This window comes from Pezoporus occidentalis, unplaced genomic scaffold (assembly GCF_034315485.1).
Source record: "Pezoporus occidentalis ecotype Australia unplaced genomic scaffold, CSIRO_AGI_Poc_V1 ctg42, whole genome shotgun sequence".
In the NCBI taxonomy this organism is placed as follows: domain Eukaryota; kingdom Metazoa; phylum Chordata; class Aves; order Psittaciformes; family Psittacidae; genus Pezoporus; species Pezoporus occidentalis.
This window is the reverse complement of record NW_026915747.1, coordinates 6,086,979-6,105,160: the sequence shown is the minus strand read 5'-3', so window position 1 is coordinate 6,105,160 and position 18,182 is coordinate 6,086,979. Positions and strand designations below refer to the sequence as shown.

General features: G+C 48.2%; 1 protein-coding gene across 1 annotated transcript in view; it reads right to left on the bottom strand.

The window, feature by feature from the left end:
- The window catches only part of LOC134171759 (collagen alpha-1(VII) chain-like), a 110,039-nt gene that overhangs the window by 15,159 nt on the left and 76,698 nt on the right, over window positions 1-18,182 (bottom strand). The window contains exons 70-81 of the mRNA XM_062634294.1: window positions 17,564-17,608; window positions 16,574-16,609; window positions 15,634-15,669; window positions 12,646-12,702; window positions 12,433-12,504; window positions 10,230-10,301; window positions 9,688-9,723; window positions 3,607-3,687; window positions 2,406-2,459; window positions 1,686-1,739; window positions 914-976; window positions 430-492 (exon numbers count right to left, since the gene is read on the bottom strand). Of these exons, the coding sequence (XP_062490278.1) occupies window positions 430-492; window positions 914-976; window positions 1,686-1,739; window positions 2,406-2,459; window positions 3,607-3,687; window positions 9,688-9,723; window positions 10,230-10,301; window positions 12,433-12,504; window positions 12,646-12,702; window positions 15,634-15,669; window positions 16,574-16,609; window positions 17,564-17,608 (669 nt within the window). The remainder of the gene's footprint in view (window positions 1-429; window positions 493-913; window positions 977-1,685; window positions 1,740-2,405; window positions 2,460-3,606; window positions 3,688-9,687; window positions 9,724-10,229; window positions 10,302-12,432; window positions 12,505-12,645; window positions 12,703-15,633; window positions 15,670-16,573; window positions 16,610-17,563; window positions 17,609-18,182) is intronic.

The window sequence follows — 18,182 nt, the reverse complement described above, 5'->3', positions numbered from 1 at the left end:
GGAGACCTTTCCCACTACTGTGTCCATGTGTCCAGCATTATCCAGCTTTTCTGCCCCACAGCATCCCAGGCACCCTTTACCCTGGGCATGGTGGTGTTGAGTGAACTCCAACAACTAATCCCAAAAAGGGTTTGGATGGTTTTCCTCACATTAAGCAGGCTTCCTCCTGGGGTTTCATACATGGGCAGAAGGTGAGTTTAAGGAAACCTCCCCTCTCCTGCCCTTTCCACCTGCAGTTCCAGCCTTAATCATTGAGTCACAGAATAGTTTGGGTTGGAAGGGACCTTTAATGCTCCAGCCAGTTGACATTTGACCACTGGAAAGGGTACCTATGATGCAGAAAGTGTATAACGTTGTTAACTCCACCTGATGGATGTCAGATTTATCCTTCTATAAATGGCAGCTTGATGCAGCCTGGTGAGCACTGACCTTTTCTCCTTTCTCTCCAGGAATCCCTGAGGCACCATCATCCCCTGATGCTCCCTGTTCACCCTGGAACGAGCCAAGATAAAATCATGGCCAATGTGGACTTGGCAAGGTTGCAAATTGCTGCATGAACCAGCTTTTCTTCAGATTACACTATTATGTACTGGGTCTCTGAGCCTGTGCATTGGTGGTACCCAAGGAAACAAGGAAATCACATTAAGAAGCTCCATTAGGCGGCATATGCAGTGATGCTTGTGGAGCATCAGGGATGGGGTGGATGAACACGGTTGAGTCTTGCAGAGGTGAGTGAAGGGGTCCCTACTTCAGTATCCAAGCATCTTCACCCAGAACCATGTTGGCTTATAGGAACAGATCTAGAATAACCCCATTTATGCCCTTTGCAAGGTATTAGCACGTTGCAGAGGTGGATTTGCAGCATTTGCAAAGCTTTTTGAAACCTCTTGTAGGAGATGCCTAATTTAGATACCTTTGGTCCATGCAGTCCATCTGATCCTGGGATCCCTGGTTTTCCAGGACTGCCAGGTTCTCCCTGCGGATGAAACAGCAAAGAATGTGCTGTAAGCACAAACAACTCCTCCAACATTGGGAAAACTGGCTGCAAAAAGCCAAGGTTAAGTGCTACTTGAGGGGGAACAGGATGACACTGCTGGTAACAGAAACCTAAATATAGGCAAAGCCTTACTTCAGACCAGTATAAATGGTAGACTGTCCCAACTCTAAGCCCACCTACATGAAAGTAGGTGGGAAACCCACTGAACAGTGCTTCATTTACCCAATAGGCCAATGAAGGCAAATAGTAATAACAGCAACAATAATAACACCACCACATCCCGTCAGCTCAGCTGTTAACAGCTCCCTTAGCTCTTATCAAGCTTTCCAAAGCCCTTCATGAAAGGACCATTATCCCTGTTTATAGAGGAAGGTCTAATGATGCTGACAGCCAGAGTGATGTGCCCAGCACTGATTGCAAACTGAGTCCAGGCAGTTGCTAAGCCACAGGGCAGGAGGGGATTTGGGCAAGGTCTGGGGTTTTTTAGTCCAGATTATCATTAAGTTCCCTTCAAGCCTTAAAACCTCTCCATCCACTGCTGCCTGCTCCGCATGGCCGTATCCCACCAAGTGGGACTTGGGCCAGAGTGAGGGTGGCTTCTTCATGCACAATGCTATCCTGGGATGAGTGGGAAACACTGCTGGAAGTGGGGCAGCCAAAGCAGGATGGAAAGCTGGGCTTAGCTCACCTTAATGCCTTTGGTTCCGGGAGCTCCGGTGCGTCCTGGAAGCCCTCGTAAGCCCTGAGGATAAAGCAGATCATAGGTGGTGACATTCAGTCAAGGTGAGGGAAGGAGTGAGGGACTCCATGTGTACACAGGATTAACTCCAATGTAGTTGCTACTATGGTCTGAAGTAGCAGACCACTTGTTGTTCTGAAGGGTCTTTCTACACCTGCACCCCACAGGGAAGGCTTGGGGCAGTCCTTCCTATAATCACCCTGTCAGTGGTGCACCACTGGGTGGGATTTAGCTGTAGTTATAGGATGCTGGATGAGGCTGAGGCCCAGAGCATCCCTGATGTGCTTGCACAATGGAGCAGGTTGCTCTAGGTCAAGCTGCAAGCTGTTCCTTTGCTCAAAGCATCCTTCTTCATCAGCCTCACTGCAGCTTGGAGCTTGAGCTCTCTTCCCTGCTTGCCCAAACCTCTGCTTCACAGGATCATGGGATGGTTGATGTTGGAAGGAAGCTCTGAAGGACATCTTAGGCTCATAGAATGGTTTGGGCTGGAAAGGACCTTAAGATCACTCAGTTCCACCCCCCTGCCATGGGCAGGAATACCTCACACTATCTTGTCCAACCCTCCTGCTCAAGCAGAGCCATCTAAAGCTGGTTGATGAGGACCATGCTCAGACAGCTTTTGATTATCTCCAGGGATGGAGAACTTACAGGATCTCACCCATCTCCTACCTTTGCTCCTTTCTGTCCCATGTCACCAGTGGTCCCAGCATCACCTTTTCCTCCCTGCATAAGAAAAGAAGACAAACGTCCCATGCACAGCCTGAAAGGTAAAGGATACGGCCCTGGTGATAGCATCACATTGCACTTATACTGGGCTTTTAATCACCAGAAGCAACTTGAAAATCAGCAGATGACGTTAGTAATGCAACCAGCTCTGTGGTGGGACGGGGAATGACCTTGCAGAAGATGGATGACTGCGACAGTGCTGCTAGTGAAGTGGGACAAGTGCTGTGATGAGTCTCCACTGGGTCTGTAGCTTACAATGGGCAACATTTAGACAATGACCCTTGAGGATCTTTGTGTTGGAGTGGCTGCTACTGAGGCTTGGAAGCTAATTAATGGAGTGGCTCCAATCACAAGGACCTGCACTATGGAGGTGCTAAGATGGTCTCACTCAGCAGTTCTGTGGGTCACTGCCTGTGGAAATACAGGCTGCCACTCAAAGCCTGGATCCTTCAGGCACTACCTGAATGATCTAGAGGATGCTCATTACTTTCAGTGAGGTCTTTCCTTCCTGCTCCCTCCCAAAATCTTCTACTGTTTTCTTCTCTCTCATGGGAAAACAAAGGAGAAAAACACCAGCAGATTTCAGCTTGTTTCCAGAGAGTGAAGGCATGTTCCCACCAGGAATCCCTTTGGAGATGTGTTTTCAGGGGGCTAAGTCCCATCCATGTGCAGGAACTTATGTGGGGACAAGGGAGGCCTTCTGTCATGAGAGACAGCCAGCTCTTCCATGAGGGCTTTAGCAAATGATTGCTTTGTTAACTGCTCCCTGCACCAAGCAGGTCAGCATCGAGGAGAACTGGACCTGGTACATGAAGGAACTTGAAATTTAGGCCTTGGTAAGTAACAAAGGAAAACTCATGCTGGAAAACATAGGAAAACTTAAAAGTCTCTTGTTAGAGACATGGATTCTCTGTTGGCATCCAGAGAATGGTTCCCCCTAAACATCAGGCCAGGATGTGCACTACAGACTTCTTCAGGATGTTTAGGGAGTGATTTCATCTCTGCTTTGAAAAGACCCTGAGCAAGAGCTTGACTGCAGTATTGAGGCACGCAGGGTATGGAAGGAGAAATGAACTTGGATACAAGAAAGGCACAGAGCCTCTTTCCACATCCCAAATGAACCACGTCCCTCCCTGCTACTCACCGGCTTCCCCTTCTCCCCCTGAAGACCTCTGTCACCTTTGGCTCCCTTGTGTCCGTTCTGCCCATTGAGACCTGCTGCACCCTGCCAGAAAGAGGAGAGAAATGCATTCTGTGTCAGCTCTTGCAGGGAAGGTGGCTGAGGACAGTCATCAGGATGGAGACTCAATAGCCTGGGTTGCATGTTCCTGCAGTCAGAGGTCAGAAACTACCTTAATACCTTAATACTAACACTTAATACATTAATACCAAGACCTGAGGCTGGGATTTAGCACCCATTCCTCGTAAGCTTGTAAGCCACTAGCAAATGCAACCTGTGAATTGATATAATTACAGCTTGGGAAATAGAGGCATGTAGCAGCTACAGAGTAGTCCTGGGCCAAGAGGATTTAGGTGGTGATGGCTTTGAACGCGAGGCAAGCAACACTGGGTGGTGAAATCTGGTTTGGTGAATGAGGGACCCAAGCATGATGTTGCTCACAGCTGCAGTTGAGAGATCTCCCATCTGGAGAGTTGAGAGTCCAAAGAGAGATCTTCACCCAGCCCAGACATTGGAGCCACATCCAGCACTGGGGCCTCTTTGCAAGGGGCCTCCTACTGCTTTGGTAGCAAACTGAAAGCTACTGGAAATGCCCTTTTTGTTTCTGCAAGGTTCCCACAGTTTACTCATCCATTCTGGCCAATTTTGATGGTAGTTTTCAGAGCCTGGATGCGAGATGAAATTGGATTTATCCCCACTTAAGACACTGATTGCACAGGGCTGTGCTAATTCAGAGAATGAATTGGCTGTTTAAGCAGATAGGGAGATGAACAAGTGACGTTCTCCACTTGGGATTCATTTGCAGCTGGTGGTTGAAAGGAAACACATTTATTACCCCAAAATATAGTAAAAAAATCAGCCACCAGATTTGTGCACCAAATTACTCCTCCTTTTAGTGACAAATGGACACTTCAAACACAACCACAGTGACAAGCAAACATCCCAGAGACCCTGGGTGGGATGGTGCTGTACCAGACCACAAGGACAGATCCATCACCTTCTCATTCCCAGGTATAAAAGTCCATGTTCTTCAAGCTCTGCCTACACTATCAGGCATAAACATCTTGTGTAAGCTCTTTATTTACTGGTAACTATTTATTCACATGATCAATATATTGTTCCATCTGAGGAAGTAAATGGACCATAAAACCCCAGCTAACCAGAGCTTCTCTGTTTGCTAGGAAGGTAATAAACCTTTTGGTTTGATGGTTAAACCTCACCAGCCCAAGATACCTTCAAGTGCCTCATGGTTTTGAGATAGCTGTGAACTGGGTACAGATCCACCTGGCCAGGGATTTATACACCTGTATTCAAGGGGATGGGCTAAAAAGCTTATTCTTGAGCACTGCTTGATCCTGAAGGAACCTGACACTAAATAGAGAGTTCCAAATTTGCTTTAGTATTTCTCTAGGTTATCCCCAGTGTCTTGTGGAGAGGGAAAACAAGGAAAGGAAAGACATTTCCTTGTTTTCCTGTGCTTACTGTGAAAAGGTCTCTCCTTTCCTTGTTTTCCTGTGCTTCTTTACCTGCATGTGTCCAACTCTTTCTGTCTGCCTTAGATCATGAGAGGCTTCTTGCCTGCTCTTGACGTGAGAGGGGCTCAAATGGCTTTCGGAAGAGTTAAGCTCACAATATGTGCTGGTAGGCTGAAAGGCAGCTGGGTCTACGCCATACCTATTTGGTCCAGTAATCATAAGCAAGTTTTTGACCTGGGTCTTCTCTTGCTGTAGGTGGACTCCTACTCATCATGGGCTGAAAAGACTTTGTCATATGGACTAGAAGGTTTATAATAAGGCTTGGACATGACAGCAGGTCTGTCCCTGCTTCATCTTGGGGGGGAAGCAGGTCAGAGGGGTGATGCTTTTCAAGACCATCTGCACCAAGGAGAAGAAAAAGATGGAATAGGAGGAAAAAAAAAACAACAAAACAAACAGAGGAAGAGGAAAACATTTGAGACCAAGCAAGGGAAAGAAGCTGAATGAAGATTTGTTCCCTCCGATTTACATCCCATGTTCTGCTGGGCAATAAAGCTCGTCAAACGGTAGTTTAAAGGCAATTACTGGAGTACTGGAAATGGCTCTTGCTGTTTGGTTCTGTTATTAAAGTGTTGCTTGGAACAGACTTCATTTAACTGCAGAGGCACCAGGTACCACGAAGGCAGAGCAACGCAGAGGCTTAGTCATAAGTGTTGAGCGTTGCCTGTTGACGCAAAGACGTCTTGGAGCAGCCGAGGATCAATGCTTCCAGGCACAAATTCCTGCGAAGCTTTGGGCTGGAGCCAGGGAGGAGCCTGCCTGGTCTGCAGGCTCCTCGCTTCCACTCAGAGGAACAAGCTGGGGAATTAGCTGGGACACCCTGGGAAAGGGGGAAACTCATCAGCAGAAACATCGCCTCCAGGCATGCCCTGAAAGGATCGATCTGATTGAAGATGCACATCAAAGGACTGATGCATTCCCAAACCCTGGTGTAGGCTGCAACCTCTGCTTAAAGGTTTCCCACCTCCTGGGCTTCCGTGCTCAATATTTGATGGAATGATGCATATGAATTAGCTGGGAGTCTCAACCTCAGAGTTTCATCTGTGTTTTTATCCTTCCCTGCTGTGTCTTTTGTCTAGACTGTCCTGTTCACAATTATCTGACACAGTTCTGAGCATCATCCCCCCAGAATCCTTTCCTGATGTCACTGGCCCTCATAGCCACAATGTGCATTCGTTCTCAGGCACTACATCTCAGAGATGGGTCAGCCTGATACCCTCCTGCAAAGACTCCAAGGTATCCTGGGCAGAGATTCCACAAGATCTGGCTGACAAACTTCCCTTTGGCCAGCCTGGGCTCATCAGAAGTGCTCAGAAAGCACCAGGATACCCTCCCAGGGCAAGATCTTCTTAGGACATGGCTTTTTCCACTCTGAGTGGCCAAATGCACCTCTTGTCAAGCCTGGGGCAGAACCCCACTCTGCACCTTCCTGTCTCGAAACAGCCCACTGCTCAGCAGGCAGGAGAACTGGGGTGCCATATGGATTCACCCAAGTTCCTGTGCAGACGAGGGAAATAGACCTTTCTTGTTGGTACCTTTCAGATTTGTCTATCCACCACTCTTACCTATATCAAGAGCTTATAGAATCACAGAATGGTTTCATCCATTTTCAATGGATTGCCCAGTTCCAACCCCCTGCCATGGGCTGGGATACCTCAAGGTCTTACACTCTTAATATCTATTGTGAAGTCATGGTTATAGCCATTCTCACACCTACCATAGGTTATAGGGCCTTGATTATCACTCAGTGTCAGACCCTTCAGAGTGGTGTCTGGTTTTCACTGTAGCAGCACCAGGCTGCTGGCCAGATACAGAGCCCAGCTCACAAGAGGAGGTGAAGATCATCTCTGAGCTTCAGCTTGTACACCTAATGAGGAGGACTGCAAACCAGGATGGGGAGGGCCAAGGAACACTGGTAATTGTAGACCCAGGAAACCCCAAATAGGGGGTAATGGCAAGAGAGGAGGACTAGGGTACTGCTTTAGGGAGAATAATAGGTTAATCTGCCTGTATATTAATCCACAAAGCATAGGAAATAAAGAAGAGGAGCTGGAAACATTAATATCTGATCAAGATGATGATTTAATAGGCATAACACAGATTGCAACATGAATATAAAAGGGTGAAGAGTGGCAGGAATGTCATTGTAAAATAGTGCAGCGCTTTTAGAAAGGAGGAAAAAGGAGAAGGAGGTGTCTTGAATATCAAGAATACACTCGTGTGCCTCGAAGTGCAGTTGTAAAGTCAACTAGATCTATTGTAATGGTTACAGGGAGAAGACACAAATGCTGTCAGCTTGGTTGGGAACTCCTATAGATCACCGAATCAAAAGAGTTACTGGATGAGACTTTCTACAAGCTGGTTAAATTACTCAGAGGGAATTCAACAGGACAGAAAGGGACCAGCAAATGTTTGCAGTGAGTTGGTGGCAATCTGTGGATACGAAAGAGGGAATTAGTGGGAGTCAAAGGAAAATGAGAGCTGCTACCCCATTACCTTTATGCCTTTGCACAGGACAGATTTGGTCTAGGTAGATTGGACCAAATAGTGTCTGTCTTCAAGAAAATGGGAGGACTTGGGGAATGATACATGAGACAGCCTAGATCTGCAGAATAACTTGGAGGAAAAATAATCCAAGTATTTAGAAGATAAAGTGAGACATATGTTTGTGAAGAACGAGTCACATCAGGATGTTGCATCCTAACACAGGTTTCTGAAATAGATGATGTGAATCGTGCACTAAGAGTACCCTAAAGCTGTCAATAAACCAAGCCTGAGCAGTGAACAGAGCAGACATCAGATGAGTTTCACCCAGGATGTCGTATATCACAGCTCTTCCAACAAGGCCCCAGCTCTGATCTGACTTCTGCAATTTTAGAAATGCAATGAAGGACCAAACCCAAGCTCTATTATCTCATCTAGCTTCAAGCGCAGCACAGACAGCATCAACCTACACCAGCAGCATCCCATAATATTTCCAAAAGAAAGATTACTTGGATTTCCTCAAATACTGGTTGACAAGATACCACTTTCTGGTAGTTAACTGTGTTACGTGTCAATGCCTGTGGGTGCTAGTAGAAAACAGCACATCATAGAATCAGTCCCAGACTGGTTTGTGTTGGAAGGGACCTTAAAGCTCCTCCAGCTCCAACCCCTGCCACAGACAGGGACACCTTCCACTAGAGCAGGTTGCTCCAAGCCCCGGTGTCCAACCTGGCCTTGAACACTGCCAGGGATGGGGCAGCCACAGCTTCTCTGGGCACCCTGTGCCAGCGCCTCAGCACCCTCACAGGGAAGAGCTTCTGCCTAAGAGCTCATCTCAGTCTCCCCTCTGGCAGCTTAAAGCCATTCCCCTGGTCCTATCACTAAATGTCCCTGGGTGGTGGATTCCCCCTGTGCTTCCTTTCCACTCAGCAACCTCAACAAACGCCTTTGCTCTGCTCCTGCACTACTACTGGTTGTCACCTATGGATTCAGATGTTCCCTACAGAGCAATTTCAGTGCAATGCCTACGTGCAGTGATGCCAGATGCTGAGGTCTTTACAGCACTCTGCAAAGTGCTGATTGCAATTAGGCAGGGGTTGAAATACTTAATGGAACGAGGGCTTTTTAATCAGTAACAATTGCCAGTCTGCATTATGGGCTTGTAAATAGTTACACAGCCATGAGCAGTAATCAGTGGGCAGCACTGAAGGGCTGTGGACTTTCACAGCAACAGATAGTTGCCAAGAATCCCCTACTCAAACGCAAAGACGCATAACTGGGGAGTAGAAAACACTGGTATTCCTTATTGCAACCAAACAATTGCATAGACTCCTATTTACATGGTCTGGGAAAAAGTCCCAGTCACTTTTTGGTGTTTCCTCTCCTCCTATTCCTTCCTTTCCCAAACAAAAAGAAACCAGGGAGGGGGGGACTTCACTTTGGACAAGCTTGGAAACCATTTGTTCACTTCCAGGTGAAATGGGGAAGTTCAAAGGCCATGTGAACACTTGTGAAACCCAAAATTGCTTTGCTTTTTGTTTTCCCAACTGACATACTTCATGAAATAAGGTGAACTCAGAGATTATCCAGATCCTCCAACATAACTGTTCCCTCTGGCCAGCAACATGCACCCACTGAGAACAGCCACTTCTAATCCAGTCTCTTAAGAACATACACATTTCTCATGGGGTATACAGCCTATAGTAGCAATTCTCAAGCTATCTGAACATGAAACATCATGTTTTCATATCTGGCAATGCCCCTAATACACTAAAGGCATTACAAATAGTAAATAAACACATATTTCATGCATTCCTTAATGCAAAATGCAACACCTATTAAAGCATACCTCTGACTGTGGCACCCCATGCCCATGGCTGGTTTGCCACCAAAGCCTCTTTGAAGGTGGGCTTTGTGGAGCAGCACCAAGCCAGCATCACCGCATCCCACCCTGTGACCCACACATACGGTGGTGTGGAGAAGACCAGCAATGAAAAGGCAGAGAGAGAAACATGCTCCAACTCACAGCAGAGCCTGGCAAGCCTGGTTCTCCTGGCTCCCCCTGGAAGGAAAGTGGAGATGAGTTACCATGGCAAAGAGCTGCATTTCCTCTGGAAACGGGGACTGCTGTGGGAGATACCTACAGCTGTGAAAGAGGGGCAAGGGGACCTTTGGGGAGCCCTCTGCAGCAGCAATTGAAGGAGGGGACAAGTAGAATAACCCAAACATCTCTGGGCAACTGAACGGAGCCCTACATCTCCGTTGGCTATAACTGGGGCTTGGACAGCAGTTCTCACCTCACACCTGGATATTGACATTTCATTGGGTCATTATGACCATTGTAGCCCAGGAAAGCTGCCAGAGCACGCTGCTGCCTTACAGAATGGGAGATATCTCTCGGGCTGTCCTGGAAAAGGGCAGCTGCTTCTGCTCTCTGGTAGCCCCGTAACACTTGGAGAGGGAATGCAGATGTATATTCTGCAATAAAACGGTGGTGGGATCTTACCCATCAGTTCGTGTGTGATTTTACACACCAGTTATTGGGGGATACCTTAGCACTGCACTCACCTTCTGTCCCACTGGTCCTCTTGCTCCAAAAAGCCCCATCACTCCCTTGGAGCCAGCTTCACCCTTGCCTCCCTAAATATAAAATCCTTGTCAAATACATATTGAATACACTTGTTTCCCCTCAAGAGAAGCCAGAAGAAGAACCCATGAAGATGACAGAGAGGATGAAATAAAAGCATTGTTTCTATAGCAGATTTCAGCCCTGGGGAGCCCAAGGGTCTGCATGGCAGCCACTGCTGGGGAAGGAAGCTACCAGCTTGGCAGAAACCTCAGTGAATTGTCCTGTAAGAAAGCTGGAGCCCAGAAATGGGCATGGAAGGAAAACAAGCAGAAAAGGGCCTTAATGCCTCTGGGTGAGCTGCCTCCCTGAAAACACTCGGGTACAAGACCCTGCTGGACTTACTGGTGGTGGAGATATTACTCTGGGGCTCTGTCAAAGTCACTCAGGTATTTGGCTGAGAGATGTTCTTGCTTTAAGAGATAGAATCATAGAGTCATAGAATGGTTTGGGTTGGAACAGATCTTGCAGCTTATCCAGTTCCAGCCCCCTGCCACAGGCAGGGACACCTTCCACTAGAGCAGCTTGCTCCAAGCCCCTGTGTCCAACCTGGCCTTGAACACTGCCAGGGATGGGGCAGCCACAGCTTCTCTGGGCATCCTGTGCCAGCGCCTCAGCACCCTCACAGGGAAGAGCTTCTGCCTTATCTCCAGCCTGAACTTCCCCTGTTTCACTTTGAACCCACCACCCCTTTTCCTATCACTCCAGTCCCTGATGAAGAGCCCCTCTCCAGCATCCCTGTAGCCCCCTTCAGACACTGGAAGCTGCTCTGAGGTCTCCACGCAGCTTCTCTTCTCCAGGCTCAACAGCCCCAGTGTCCTTAGATGATCATGTAGTATTTTCTTATTAGAAAGCAAACTGACAGATACCATGCATGGGCTTTCATCTGACTTAAAAAAAACCAAGTACAACCCCCCCCATGGGAACATCTCTATGGGTTTCCTTTATGGTAGCTGGGGACCTGACCAGTGCAATCAGTCAAGGCAAGAACACAAGCTGCCTTTTCACACGGGAGATGCCCACACTGGGTCACACAATTCCCACCCAGATCTACACTGATTGTACAGGTCCCCATGGGAAATAGAATCACAGAATCAGCCGGGTTGGAAAAACCCTTTAAGCTCATCCAGTCCAACCTTACCCCAGCCCTGCCAAGGCCACCACTAACCCATGGCACTGAGGCCTCATCTCCACGCTGTGTGAACACTTGCGGGGACGGTGACTGCAGCCCTGCCCTGGGCAGCCTGTTCCAATGCCTGAGCACCCTCTGGGGCAGGAATTGTTCCTCAGCTCCATCTAAACCTGCCCTGCTGCAGCTTGAGGCCGTTTCCTCTTGTCCCATCCCTTGTTCCTTGGGAGCAGAGCCCAGCCCCTCCTGGCTCCATCCTCCTCTCAGGCAGTTGGAGGGAGCCATCAGGTCCCCCCTGAGCCTTCTCTTCTCCACACTGAACCCCCCAGGTCCCTCAGCCCTTCCCCATCACACTTGTGCTCCAGGTCCTCCAGGAGCTGGATGTCCAGCTCAGACAGGGATGCTGCTGTTGTAGATACTTGTATTTTATTCAGCAGAGCCCCCATCCTGGGTCAGGCTTCTGGAGCAAAAAGCATTAACATAATATGAAAATAGGTATGATTAGTACATGGAGATTTAATCCGTGACTCAGTCTGAGAGTGGGAGAGTTACGCGATTCCTCCCAGCATCATGGTGATGGGTTGAGACCTCAAAGAGCAAAAGCAGATGGAGGAGCGGCAACCTGCTCTGCCACTACCCATGGGACAGCTCTGTGCGAAGAAGAGGAACAGAGGAGCCAACCAAGCCTTAATGCCACCAGAGCTGCAGGGTTTGAAGCAGCACAGCCAGCTTGTGGAGGGAGAAGGAGATGTGGGTTCTTACAGTGCTGCAGTAATTGAATGGTCACCACATCTGTACTGCAGATGTGGTCCCAAAACTTGTCACTTGTTAAACCAGATGTGTATCACATTCCCAAGCTCCAGCCCAGCATCCTCCTCTCCCTTTCTTTGGTAAGGGATTGTGAGTGTGCCCTTGCACTGTGTTTTACAGCAGGCACAAGGGAAGGGAGGATGCAGAGCTATCCCACCACCAGTGACCTTTTGCTGTGTCTCTCAGTTGCATTGGGAGGTTCATACCTTTTCTCCTACAGGCCCATCTTCTCCCTTCTCTCCTTTGTCTCCATCAAAACCTGGCAGGCCCTGTTCCCCCTGAAAGGTAAGACAGGGATTAGTCTGTGTTAGAAGCAGCACTCAAGTTCTACTTCTCAGTGCTTATCTGAAGCTGTGCTTGATGCTGATGCCAACAGTGGGGAAGGTACAACTTAAACAGTCAATAAAAGTCAAACTTACAGGATCTCCTTTACTGCCTTTATAGCCCTGGGGTCCAAAAATAGTCATGGGCTCACCCTAGAGAAAGAAGACACAGGGAGATGTAGACACCCGGTGATGCATCAACTCATGGGTCCCTCTAGATGGAACTGCCTTTGCTATGATGGGCAAAATGGTCATTAACACATCTGGAATGGGTGAGCACTTCCTAAACTATGGTCCCTATGCTGGGAAAGGCACGTGTGCTCCACAGCTGTCCTTAACTAAAAGCTGGATGATGAATGTGCACAGAAAACAAGTCCTGAGGTTTGACAGTGACCTCTTGCTCCAAAGACTGTTGGGGTCCGGTGGCATTACCTCAGTCTAAATGTCATGGCTGGAAATGGAGCTGTGCATGGCATGACCCTGAGGTCCAGTTCCTGATCTGAGGCTGTCAGTGGTGGATTGATTCGTATCTGACATGGTGGCTTGGCTTTGTTGTCACTGTGGGTCACTCAGGATGTCATCGCCTCCCAGGTGTGGGAGCTGGCCATAGGCAGGATGGTGAGGGGGTCTACTCATGGTGTCCTCATTTATAGATACGTAGCTGGAGCTAAGGAACAGGACTGGCACTTAGGGTACTCCTCAGAGGTACGTTTTGGAGGGTCAGACCCCCAAACTGTCATCCAGTAGCTACAGGCACACAGTAACCCCATGGACACATCATTGACAAGTCTATTTATCAGCCCAGCAGCTGAGGAGGGACATTTTGCTCCTCAGAGAGTGAAGACAAGGCTACTCCTATGCAAGAAATGGTTGTGTCTCCAAAGTGGTGATGCTGTCTATAGTACAGAGGGAAAAGGGCTGAAGCCACCTTCTGATGGGCAACCGTAGCCCATTTGGCTCCCTTCACACCGGTTCTCTTCAGTGTTGCAAACATCCCCATTCAGGGTGACAGTGCCTTGCTGCTGGTGTCTTAACAACCACAAAACAACCAATATTCCCCAGACTTAGACAACCTCTTGCAGTTTATCCAACCATCACCATAGGATCCTGACTAAATTCTGGCTTAATATACCCTCCTGTCTCCCTGCTCAGGAGGGTCTTTCAGGACACAGGAATGGGTTCAATGTATTTGGAGAACAAAAAGGAGAATAAAGACCCTGTAGCTTAACCCAGTACACAGCACAGGGCCTGGATTTCACAGTTACTCCTGTATTCATCAAGGGAGAAGCAGAAAGAAAGTTAAGCTGCAATCATGTGAACAAACCCAAGCCAGTTATCCCCCCCCCCCCCTTTTCTGTTCTATCTTGTACTTCCACCTTATCTTTTATTAACCATTCTTTGAAAACTGCATTAAACATTCCTGCAGCTTGCAAAGTGTTTTGGGGCATCTTCATGAAGCAGATTAAGAATTGATTCATCTCTAGAGCAAGTCCCCGTTTGCAAGTAACTTCCTCGGAGACAAATGGGCCTTAATCATTTCATACAGCATGACTCAAAGGCAGAATCGTCATGTAGGGTTTCTAAACCTCATTTTCTAACAAGGCATTGCAGCCAGGAAGGAAGTTAACAAAACACTGGGCAGGAGTTCAGCGGTTTCTCTGCATTATCCAGAAGTGCTCTGGGAGTTATTTCCACATTACCTGCTATGAGCCAGCTCAGGCTGTTTAAGATCGCTGGATGCTTTGGGTGAGCTGCTTATACCAGAATCAGTGGCAATTTTCTTTCTCCATTAATTCACAGGAAACCTTTTTGTGTCCCAGCAAATAGCGGCCAAAATTACTTTATTTTTTTCTTGGGTTTTTTTGTAGGATCCCATCAAAACTCAAGCTCAATCCAGAGCGTTCAGTGCAAGGATGGGATTAATGAAGCGGGTTGAAACTGGTGGAGACTTGAAAAGGAGTGGGGCATCTATGTGTTGTCTTCTGCTACCTACATGGGTGTACAATGTAGAGAGGATGGAACATAGAATCATGCAATGGTTTGTGTTGGAAAGGACCTCAAAGCTCCGCCAGTTCCAACCCCCGCCACGGGCAGGGACACCTTCCACTAGAGCAGCTCGCTCCAAGCCCCTGTGTCCAACCTGGCCTTGAACACTGCCAGGGATGGGGCAGCCACAGCTTCTCTGGGCACCCTGTGCCAGCGCCTCAGCACCCTCACAGGGAAGAGCTTCTGCCTTATCTCCAGCCTGAACTTCCCCCGTTTCAGTTTGAACCCATCACCCCTTGTCCTATCACTCCAGTCCCGGATGAAGAGTCCCTCTCTGGCATCCTTGTAGCCCCCTTCAGACACTGGAAGCTGCTCTGAGGTCTCCACACAGCTTCTCTTCTCCAGGCTCTTCTTGGAGGAACACAGTGAAAGGACAAGTTGCAACAAGGGAAAATCCTAATAGAAGGAAAATCATCTTCACACTAGAGCTGGCCAGATGCCTGAGAAGGGGCACACAGAAGAACACGAGTCCCTGAGCCTCAAATCCTGAGGATATCATTGGCAATGACATCTTGACCCAGGCACATGGATGGTACTGCACACAACTCCATGGATTGAAAGCGAAAATCAGTAGAAACAAGTAGAAATAAGTAGAAAGTCCTCTTCAATGAAGGGCATTTCACCTCATCATCTGGGAACCTTGCTCAGTGCTCTGCGCTTGTATGTATGTATGTATGTAATGATATGAATACTTATAAAACCATTAAGACCTCAGATATCCATCCCTGGCAGTGTTCAAGGCCAGGTTGGACACAGGGGCTTGGAGCAAGCTGCTCTAGTGGAAGGTGTCCCTGCCTGTGGCAGGGGGTTGGAACTGGAGGAGCTTTAAGGTCCCTTCCAACCCAAACCAGTCCATGATTCTATGATATTTGAAAGCAGATATAAATATTATTTACTACTTACATCTTTACCTTCTATGATGTCTGACTCATTAAAATTACTGCTCACTGTCCACCTCATCACTGGTAACTATAAAATCCTGAATGAAAACCTTTTACCCCATCTGTCCCAGAAAGTCACAACCTGGAATGCTCTTACTCTTTCTCCCTTGGGTCCCAGAAGTCCCCGATCACCCTGCACCCAGGAAAGAAAAGAAGACAGTGAGTGATTCCCTTTACCACACCTTTATGCCTTAACACAACTCTTCTTGTGTTGCTCAGTCCACTGATTCACACTCCAAGCCACTAAGCTCTATCTATGCTGGAAGACAGCTCCTCTGGGCACTCCACATCCATACAACTAGAATTTGTTGCATTGGCAACAAATAAAGACCCAGAAAACTGAAGTGATTTGCCTGAATTTACGCTCAACACAGCCCCAATGTGGAGCTGTTGCTGGATTTCAACCTCCCAATGGGATGTAGCACTTCCATGCTGCAGGCATGTTCATGCACTGCATCTAGGGTGGGATGGCATCCTATATAATACAGGATTTCCCACATTTCAACCTCAAATGTGGCAAGCTTTACCGTAAGTGCATGGAATAGGAGCTGTTCCTGGAAGTTTTTTACAATCCCTTACATTTGGGATGCAGTTCTCAGTACTGCACTTTCCATGGGTTGCAAGTGGGATGCAGCAGGAGACCAAGGAGACTCCCGCTCATCGGTGAGAATGAAAGGTTATGTGCTGCCTGTTGGGCACTTCTTGTCCTCTCTAGCCCTCTTCCCCTAAGCCTTTACATTTTGGGATTGACCAGATTATACCTGGGGTCACCTTCTGCCCCAAATCCCAAATTTCCATCCAAAACTACCTAGGCATGCATAAAGACAGCATGTGTCTCATTTCAGCCCAGCCATTATAGGGGGTTGCTAATGTCTCTACACACTGATTGAGGTCCCCTCCCAGTCCACTCCATAAAATGCCTGGATTATCCCCACTGGTTTAACAGGGGCATCATCAGTGTGTGCTGCTGCAGATAAAGGCTTCCACAATGGTGCCTTCCTCCAAGGCACTGCGTAGATAAGATGATTGTTACTTACTCTTTCGCCTTTTGGACCCGGGAAGCCTTTCAGACCCTGCAGGAACATAAAACAACATGTGAAGATAAATGCTAGGATGGGGAAGGTGTTAGGAAAGAGCAGACAACACTCAAAGGCAGAGCTGCGCCGAGGATGGGCCCCACCATGAAGAAGCTACTGGTAGGATCAGCACAGGAGCCTCTACCCTCCTTAGGCTGTTTTCTCTATTGGAGTGAATCTGTTATTATGAACAGGATGGGCCTTTAGGAAATTCCTCACAAGACCAAGGGTGGTTCCAGTACCAGGTTTCACCCCAGGATCTCATCCCTGAAGGGCTGATTCTCATCTGGGGATCCCCATCACCTCCACCTGGAAGAGCCCTCTGGGAGCAACCCTTCCCTTACGGTGTCTGAGAGGTGGAAGCTGCCTCTGTTAATGTTAAGGGCATGAAAATCACAGTATGTGGCTTGCAAAAGCATAGAATCATGGAGTCATGGAGTGGTTTGGGTTGGAAAGGACCTTAAAGCTCATTCATTTCCATCCCCTGCCACGGGCAGGGACACCTTCCACTAGAGCAGCTTGCTCCAAGCCCCTGTCTCCAACCTGGCCTTGAACACTGCCAGGGATGGGGCAGCCACAGCTTCTCTGGGCACCCTGTGCCAGCGCCTCAGCACCCTCACAGGGAAGAGCTTCTGCCTCATCTCCAACCTGAACTTCCCTTGTTTCAGTTTGAACCCATCACCCCTTGTCCTATCACTCCAGTCCCTGATGAAGAGTCCCTCTCCAGCATCCTTGTAGCCCCCATCAGACACTGGAAGCTGCTCTGAGGTCTCCACACAGCTTCTCTTCTTCAGGCTGAACAGCCCCAATGTTCTCAGCCTGTCTCCATACAGGAGGTGCTCCAGCTCCTGATCATCCTCCTGGCCTCCTATGGACCTGCTCCAACAGCTCCATGTCCTTCTTATGTTGAGGACACCAGAAATCCCCCCTTTATTCTATTTTACCACTCACCATTATGCCAGGAGGACCCCGGATTCCCACAATGCCTTCATCACCCTGTTAGGATGGAGAAGGGTAGTGATGGATATCAGCAAAAAGAAATGCAACACACACAGTCTCAACTCTGCAAGCCATCCCACTGGGGACAACAGGAATTAAGCAGAAGCTGAGATCCTCAAAGGAGTTGTCCAATCTTCACTTGTATCTCCATCAGGATTAGGAGCCATAATGCTCCTACGGATCTGGATCAAAGAGCCTAAAGGGCTTGAGAACAGCCCCATGTCACTGCAGGTAGGCACTGCAGTGTTTAGAGAATAATGCTTGGGTCAGGTTGAAGCTTCAAGCTTCAGCTTCTCCTCAGCCCCTGAGAGAAACAGGCATTTGTGAGATAATCTGCATCTGATTTGGCATCACATAAATCACTCCAAAAAGGTGTCTCTTCCTTCTGTTGGTATAGAGAGGCCCTGGTAGGACCAGCTCAGAAGCTGTTTGAAGCTGGATGACCTGGTCTGTCCCTCCCCAGTTGTACTTACATCTGACAAAGGCAAGGGACAGAGCTGTGAGATGCCTCTGGGATACAGAGGCTTATCCCCCGCTATTAGAGAGCTCAGTAGCGTTTCTGCACATTAAT